Source organism: Juglans regia, chromosome 7, assembly GCF_001411555.2.
Source record: "Juglans regia cultivar Chandler chromosome 7, Walnut 2.0, whole genome shotgun sequence".
NCBI classification, from domain to species: Eukaryota; Viridiplantae; Streptophyta; class Magnoliopsida; order Fagales; family Juglandaceae; genus Juglans; species Juglans regia.
In genome coordinates this window covers 12,798,747-12,808,126 of record NC_049907.1, presented here as the reverse complement: position 1 = coordinate 12,808,126, position 9,380 = coordinate 12,798,747, and the positions used below count along the sequence as shown (strand labels likewise).

Genomic DNA, 9,380 nt, shown 5'->3' with positions numbered 1-9,380 from the left:
GGAAAAAAAATAGTGTCATGAACTATGGCTAGTAGGTTTGTGTTTATTTTACGGTCAAAGACAAAATCAGTCTGTGAGTACTCAGGCGTCTGGAAAAAATTGTCGAGGTTTGATTTTAATATTTAAATCCTCGGGTTTGAAAGTACTTTTTACAGTTAACGCATTCCAACTTCTATTATATCCATTAACGCCTCGGTTGCCGTGTCCACGTGTCAACCAAATGGCATTTTACACGTTAAAGTCCAAGGACTAAATATGCCCTTTGTTTTTGTAAAAGATAATTCTTCAAGCACTTTCAAGTGACCAATGGAAGGTGATCATGGAAATTGATTGGTGCTTAAAGGGAATGTAGTTAAGGTATTATAGTAGTTACATCTTCAAGACAAAGTACATATTACGTCTTATAACACTTGATAGTGCTGCAAGATATTTGCTTCAAAACTCAGAACTTCATGGATCATCTCTGCAGCATTCTATGTTTGGATCCTTCTAGCTGCTCCCGATTATCTCCTTGTATGTGTCTCTTATCTTCTGTAATAAACTTTCGCTGAAATTCATTGATTATGGTAAAAATCTGTCTCAGCAAATCTTTCTTAGGAAGGAGGAAATTCCATACATTATATGACAGTAACTATAACCAAATTAAGGATTACCTGTCTGGTTTGAAAACCAGGTTCTTGTACGCAAACCACTGCAGAGAAAAGAAGGCAAGAAAGGTTTATGCATGAGAAACAGAGCGAAGAACGGAAGTACTTCTATATATTAAGCATTCCGTGTGATGAATATTAAACTATAGTTCTTCTCTTCCAAGGCCCTTTTTTACTCAAATACTTTCGAGTACATGCATTAGATTTATGCAGATGAACATAGATCATTTGAATAAGAAGCGAAATCAATACTGTAATCGACCCCATTGTTAATTAGTTCAAGTTAATGAAAAGCGAAGACAGACAAAACAATGCAGCAGTAAAGCATCTCCAACTTACTCCAGTATAGCCAATGCCAACAAGCTCAAGCACGCCAGGAATTAGAGGAAGCCTATCAATTGCCTGTTACAAGTCATGCCCATCTCTAAGAAATCCTTTCACTTTGTGGTGTAAAGTATAAATACAATTATATTTAACACAGTTATAATTTCTATATATTAAGCATTCGCAGAACCTCACCGAGACCATCCCAGTGGAGACCCACAATCCAACCGCACCAGCAACTGCAAGTGAAGACACTGCATACTTGTCTTCCACTTTGTCCCACTGTGTTGGAATATACAAACTCATATTGAAGCTTTGGAGTTGAAGTCAAAAGAAGCTAAACAGAAAAGTGAAGTCAGATTGCAAAATGAGATAATTCCAAATAATAGTGAAATTAAATCCAAATGCAAATGTGATAATTAGTTAGAATGTTAAGTGAATATCTTCTGTTTCTGTAAAGTGAAGTTAGTTAGTATACGTGTCTATAAATAGAAAGGTTGTAAAAGTATTATGCATGCAATTTCTGCAGAATAATAAATTCACATTGAATTTTTGTTCTCAATCTTTAGTTTACATTTCAAGTTCTCTGTTCTTCTCAATCTTGAAGTTACAGATTTTACATGGTATCAGAGACCATAAACATTCCGCTGCCCTCTTGATTTTTCTTTTACAATTCTTGCTTTTGTTTCTTATGCTTCTATGGCAGAATCCTCTAATAATAATTTCTCTGAAAATTCTTCTTTTCCTTTGGGGAATCCATCTGATGATTCCTCAAGTCACTACTACTTGCATCCATCTGATAATCCTGGAGCCCTTCTTGTATCTGAAATATTTTCTGGTGATAACTATGTGGCTTGGAGTCGGTCCATCACAATTGCTCTCACAGTCAAGAACAAAGTTGCCTTCATCGATGGGAGTTTGCCTCAGCCTAATTCTACTAACTCTCGACTTAAGATTGCTTGGTTGCGAGCCAACAATCTTGTGCTTTCTTGGCTAATGAATTCCATTGCAAAGGATATTCGAGGTAGTCTTCTTTATTTCAATAGTGCTGCTGACATCTGGAATGAGTTAAAGATTCGATACCTGCGTAGTGATGGTCCAAGAGTATTTGCCTTAGAGAAATCCTTAAGTTCTATCTCTCAAGGCTCAAATTCAGTCACTGAGTATTTTAGTGCTTTCAAAGCACTATGGGATGAACACATTAGTTATCGTCCCCTTCCAACTTGTAATTGTGGATTTTTGGAAAAATGTACCTGTGCAGTATTGAAGAATCTTGCTGATCAACAAGAAGCTGACTATATCATGAAATTCTTGATTGGTCTGCATGATTCTTTCTCAGCAATTCGAAGCCAGCTATTGCTTCTTTCTCCATTACCATCAATGGGAAAAGTTTTCTCTTTATTGATACAAGAAGAGAGCCAACGTTCCTTAACTAATGCAGTGCATATTCCCCTTGATTCTCATGCTATGGCTGCTGCACAACCATCTACACAAACATATTCAAATGCTGTTAAGTTCAGCAAAGTCAAAGGCAAATCAGATGTCATTTGTTCCCATTGTGGATTCTCTGGACATCTTGTAGATAAATGTTTTCAGCTTATAGGTTATCCACCAGGTTGGAAAGGGCCTCGAGGAAAGGGAATTAATTCCACACGATTGTCCAATGCAAACATGGCATCTTCTATGGAGCAAAACTTAAATAACCCAACAATGTTTTTTTCTCAAGAGCAAATACAGAATTTGATCACTCTTGCCAATAGTCTATCCACTTCTTCTACAAATCCTAATCCTGCAGTTAACACTGCCTCTACATCAGGTAATAACTCCATCTTTTGTTTAGCTAATGCCTCCTTAAATCACATCTCTTCTTGGATATTAGATACTGGAGCAACAGATCACATGATCTGTTCTCCTCATCTGTTCACGTCCATAAAAATCCCAAACAAACCCTCTTCAGTCCATTTACCAAATGGTCATTCAGTTCCCATCATTTTTACTGGTACTGTTAAAGTCTCACCTGATTTAACTTTACACAATGCCCTTTATGTTCCTTCTTTTCATGTCAATCTCATTTCTGCTTCTAGGTTGACTAAAGAAAATTCTGTTGCCTTGTTTTTCTTTCAATCTAAATGTGTATTGCAGGACCTCAGCAAATGGAGGATGATTGGGCTTGCTGAAGTCAGAAATGGCCTGTATCACCTCATCAATCTTTCTGCTGCTACACAAAAGGAAATTCCTGGTTCAAACAGCTCTTTCTTGGCTAACACATCTACCATTAGTCCTAACATATGGCATTTTCGGTTGGGACATTTATCTTCTGCCAAACTTAAACTCATTAGTTCTATTGATCCTTCTGTAAAAACATCTCACAAACATGTTTGTGAGATCTGCCCTCTAGCAAAACAAAAGAAGCTGTCTTTTCCTGTATCACAAAGCAATTCAAATAAAGCTTTTCAATTAGTACATTGTGATATTTGGGGTCCTTTTTCCACTATCTCACATTCTGGCCATAAATTCGTTCTTACTATTGTGGATGATCATACACGTTTTACTTGGCTTTTTCTTATGAAAGCAAAATCAGAAACTCGAGTTTTACTAGCCAACTTCATTACATATGTTCAAACTCAGTTTGATTCTCAAATACAAACTTTTAGAACAGACAATGGCCAAGAATTCAATATGCCTTCCTTTTATCAAGAAAATGGTATAATACATCAGCTATCATGTGTAGAAACTCCTGAGCAAAATGGTAGAGTTGAGAGAAAACATCAGCATTTGCTAAATGTTGCTAGAGCCCTTCTTTTTCAATCTAAACTGCCTTTAACATACTGGACTGAGTGTGTATTGACAGCAACACATCTCATAAATCGAACCCCCTCATCTGTGCTAGATAATAACACACCATATGCTCTCCTTTTTCACAAATCTCCAGCCTATAACTATCTTAAAGCCTTTGGCTGTTTGTGTTTTGCCAGCACAATCCATACCAGTCGAAGTAAGTTTCATCCAAGAGCCTCAAAATGCTTATTTCTTGGATATCCACCAAATATCAAGGGATACAAAGTGCTTGATCTCCTTACCCTTAAAATCTTTGTTTCCAGAAATGTCATTTTTCATGAGAACATTTTTCCTTCTCTTCCAAACTCTACTCACACACCTTTTGTTTTTCCTGATTTTCCCCCAATACATGACTTCACAGTACCCATTAATCCACCAAATCCATATTCTGCAATTCCAGAACCTCCTCCTTCACAGAATCAATTGCTTTCTGAAGTACCAGAATCTATAACTTCACAAAATTTATCTTCTGCTATTCCAACATCAGAACCTATTACTTCACAGATTAATCTTGAAAATGTAAACCTTCGAAGATCTGAAAGAATAAGGAATCCTCCTTCATATTTGCAGCATTTTCATTGTGGTAATATGGCTCACTCTACTTCAACATCTCAAAAATCTCCTAGCTGCTGCATTCCTTCTTCTGGTAAGCCATACCCTCTTGCTCATTTTCTTTCAACACATAAATTGTCACCTAGACATGCAGCATTCACTTCTGCTGTATCATCTATTTTTGAGCCTAAGACATTCAAACAAGCCAATTCTTCTCCACATTGGCAAGCAGCCATGTTAAATGAGATCAAAGCTCTTGAATTAAATAAAACATGGGAACTTGCAATATTACCTCCAAATAAGGTTGCCATTGGATGTAAATGGGTATATCGTGTTAAGTTCAAAGCTGATGGCACAATTGATCGATACAAGGCTAGATTAGTAGCAAAAGGCTACACCCAACAAGAAGGCCTTGATTATTTTGACACATTCTCACCTGTAGCTAAGATGACAACAGTGAGAACATTGTTATCCATTGCTGCCATTAAGAATTGGCATTTACACCAACTTGATGTAAACAATGCTTTTCTTCATGGAGATTTAAATGAAGAGGTGTATATGCAACTACCACCAGGGTATTCTTCACCAACTGATCCGAGAGTTTGCAAACTCAAAAAGAGCCTATATGGTCTAAAGCAGGCCTCAAGACAATGGTTTTCCAAATTGTCATCTTCTCTACTTCAATTTGGTTTTATTCAAGGGAAGTCTGACTCCTCTCTATTCATCAAGCATAATTCAAACAGTTTTATAGCACTCTTGATTTATATTGATGATGTGATTCTTGCTTCTAATAATCTTGCTGATATAGTCAATGTCAAAAGGTTCTTACACGACTCTTTCACTATAAAAGACTTGGGAGAACTAAAGTACTTCTTGGGGATAGAAGTGGCTCGATCAACCAAAGGCATAACTTTATGCCAACGAAAATATGCCTTAGATATCTTGCAAGATAGTGGTTTTTCAGGTTGTAAACCTGTGGCATTTCCTATGGAGTCTACATTAAAACTGAGTGCAAATGACTCATCTCCACCTTTGACAGATCCTGCACAATACAGAAGATTAGTGGGCAGGCTATTGTACCTCACTATAACTAGACCTGACTTATCCTACTCAGTCCAAGCACTAAGCCAGTTCATGGCTAATCCTAGTAGTAATCATCTTCACGCTGCTGAAAGAGTCCTCAGGTATATCAAAGCAACACCAGGCCAAGGTATATTTCTGTCTGCACATTCCCCTCTTCATCTAAAAGCCTACTCAGATAGTGATTGGGGTGGTTGTATTAACACTAGAAAGAGTATCACTGGATTCACAGTGTTTCTTGGTGACTCTCTTATATCATGGAAATCAAAGAAACAGCCAACAGTTAGTCGATCCTCAGCTGAGTCTGAATACAGAGCTCTAGCCTCTACCACATGTGAACTACAATGGTTGATCTACTTGCTAGCTGACTTAAAGGTCCCTCATCCACAAGCTATTCTGCTTTATACAGACAGCAAACCAGCTTCTGACATTGCATCAAACCCTGTCCAACATGAAAGAACAAAGCACATCCAACTCGACTGCCATTTGGTCCGAGAAAAATTGCAAGAAGGTTTGATCAAGATCATTCACATCCCATCCAAACATCAGCTGGCAGATATTCTAACTAAACCACTTGGTTCCCTCAATTTCCATCATCTGATCCGCAAGATGGGAATGATCAATATACATTCTCATCTTGAGGGGGGGTGTTGGAATATACAAACTCATATTGAAGCTTTGGAGTTGAAGTCAAAAGAAGCTAAACAGAAAAGTGAAGTCAGATTGCAAAATGAGATAATTCCAAATAATAGTGAAATTAAATCCAAATGCAAATGTGATAATTAGTTAGAATGTTAAGTGAATATCTTCTGTTTCTGTAAAGTGAAGTTAGTTAGTATACGTGTCTATAAATAGAAAGGTTGTAAAAGTATTATGCATGCAATTTCTGCAGAATAATAAATTCACCTTGAATTTTTGTTCTCAATCTTTAGTTTACATTTCAAGTTCTCTGTTCTTCTCAATCTTGAAGTTACAGATTTTACACACTGCGTGGCAAATGGAACCAATTCATGAATTCATTTAAGCTAAACTCAACGAATTCCCTTACTGTGAAAGAGAATAAGGGTTCTAAAAAAATCTGAAATCCTTACAGCTTCTTGAGCTGTTCTGACCATCTCAGGCAGCTCATACGCTGCGACTTCTGCTGGTGCCTCTCCGGTGGCCATGGCCATGACATTGCGAGCAATCTTACGGCCTGAAAGCATTAACACTAACAACTGTTAAAAAAGGATCCCTTTTATAGCTTCAAATTCTCCTTCTAAGACTGTACTTTCTTCCCCTAATCCTCCTACACCGTGTCTTCCTCAGCCTTTCATAGCCATTTTCTTCAAGTAGATGAAGTGTTCTGCTTCACTAGACTCACTATTAGTCCTTCATCAGGGGCCCCCATCGCCTCCTCGTCTTGGGCTTTGAGTGAGTCCAAGCCCAGTTTCTCCAGTATCTGATAATGATATGTAGCATTACTCTGTAAGTATATACCAAATATATACCCTATAAGTGGCCCAATATCTTATAAAGATAGGACTTGCACACCCTAAGCCTATATGTAACATTACTCTATAAGTATATACCAAATATATAAATTACCATTGTATAAAATAATTGTATAGTTAATATAGATTTTATAACCTGTGGCTAATATTGCCAGAGTTGGAGGTAGAGGTTAGATACTAGAGTCAAAGACAAAGTCAGAAAAGACCTTTGCTTCCACCTTCGACTCTAATCGTGTAAAACCCAGCCCATCACCAAGCCCAAGCACGAGTTCTATAAAAACAAATGATAGGATTAATATGTATGGGCTTCTGAGATTTAATGAGTAATTTTGGAATAGGTTATGGGCCCAAAATTTATTCAAAAAATTTGTTTTGGCAGAATTTGAATTTTTTTTATTTGAGCATGATAATTAGATTAAAATCATTTAATGGACTAAGTGGGGTCTATTTATTTGAGAATTGGCCCAAAACAATTATGAGACATATTAGATTATTTTTAGAAGTTGAGTCGAGGCCATAACTCATGAAAAGGCCCAAACCACGTATGCCCAAAACCAAGCCCATGAGAACCAGCTCCAGACTCCATGCACGTCTCCACACCAAGCACGGTTCTTTCCCACTAGGGTTCACGACAATACTATTTATATGCATGTTACACACGTTCACACACAGCCTTTCATACATGCAAAATTTTTGCCCATCAAATCTAGGGTTATTGTTAACCTTCCAGTTCTGCCAAGTTTCACACTGCTACCAAGCCTCTCCAGTTTATACCAGCAAGCCGCCACCACCACCTCTCATTGGAAGCAAAAGCCATAGAAATCACCTCCCCACGTGAAGTCTAGCAGCCATGTCTCCTTCTGCAACCACCACATTGCTATTGTCACCTCCCCTCAGCCCCATATAGCACAGAACAGCAGCCTCCCAAGGGAGCAAGCTGCTACCTCACAAGACAACACCTCCACGACAAAGCCACAGCAAACTGCTACAATTTGAAATGTCACACACAATGTAGACCAGTGTATGCAACCACAAGAACCACCATCACAACCTACTACAATGCAATACCCACGGTCAATGAAGGACGAACACCACCATGGGTAGCACCAACGTAATCCCAGCTTGTAAAACAACCACCTCTAACCATATTGAACCTCTATTACAGTGAACGAAATAGCACCTTCACACTTCTCCTTTTAAGATCCACCATCACCTAGCCACCGAAAACTGCCAACAATGGTGCTCTATTCTACTATGCTAGAAACAAAACAAAGTATTTTTACATGTAAACCAGCCACCATTGCATCTCGGGAAGCCACTGCACATCACCAGCCCCAGCCATGAACCCATTTGGAGCCACCGCTGGCCATCATCGAAAAAGAGAGCCTCTATTTATAGCCCCGAAACAGAGCATTTTGTCTCAACCAACCCACTGCCCTTAAGCCACTGCCCACGCCTGTTGCTTCAGACACAAAAGACGACTCATCCGCCACTCCCAACCACCTTGTCACCACTTCGTCGCTACCCTCACAGCGAGTCCCTCTCATGGCTTACTTGCTTTCTCACTCTCCATTCTCTCTCTCAATGTTATTCCATGTCGCTGACCACCCAACACCGCCCCAATCCACTGTCGCAAGCTTCCCTCTGATGAGTAAGTCCTCCACCGCACGTCTCCCTTCCCTCTCGGTAAGCTTTCAAAATAGGAAGGTATTTCACACATAAAGCCCTTATGTAGAAAGTAGAATAAATTTTGAGAGGATATAACTATTTTGCCCTTTTAGTTCTAAGCCATCCAAAGCATATTGTGTTCTGAACGTGTAGCTTCAGTTGAACTTGATTTAATGGTAGGCTTTGTTTACGTACTAGGCTTGTTGTTATTTGGAATTAGGTTAAGTGATTATTAAGTGGATACTAATGAATTTGAGAAGTGACGATATTTTAAGGTTATGATAATTTTAGAATTTTAAGAAAATAGGTTATTTTAGTATTTCAGGTTTAAATATTAAAATACGTGTTCGATTGAAAATTTACGGATGTTACGTGACTATTTTATAGGTGATGATTAATATTCGTTCGGCACTGTTGTGAAAAAATTCTGAAAAGTTAAAAAGTCCAGGTAAGGGGGGTTTCTTATGCTAGATTTTGCATAAAATTAAAATGGGCTGAGGTTGATTTTTGGAAAATAATCATGTTTCGTTATGAAAATAAATTTGAAATGACCTCAGTTATTTGCTCTGCATTACTCATGAAATTTTGTATAAGAATCAAATATTTTCTAGCATGACTGGTGTAGACATGATCTTATTTTTGACATTTTGTTTTTGAACTGTGCAAAAGAGAGCGAATATGAAATTTTGTGCAAAAATTATGTTTTTGTGAGCTGATTCTGTTATGTTTTGATTCCATTCAGTACTCTGTTTTGATAAGATGTGGCGTCTGAAAAACC

The 9,380-nt window shown here is 38.0% G+C and overlaps 1 protein-coding gene across 1 annotated transcript; it reads right to left on the bottom strand.

The window, feature by feature from the left end:
- Positions 1-618: 618 nt before the first annotated feature.
- Positions 619-8,481, bottom strand: LOC109021254 (protein CURVATURE THYLAKOID 1B, chloroplastic-like). The gene is made up of 5 exons (XM_035691413.1): positions 8,364-8,481; positions 6,533-6,636; positions 1,167-1,253; positions 987-1,049; positions 619-691 (listed from the first exon to the last, which is right to left on the bottom strand). Exons 1-5 carry the CDS (start codon positions 8,479-8,481, stop codon positions 650-652), a joined length of 414 nt encoding a protein of 137 aa, XP_035547306.1. The 3' UTR covers positions 619-649.
- Between the last annotated feature and the right edge of the window lie 899 nt (positions 8,482-9,380).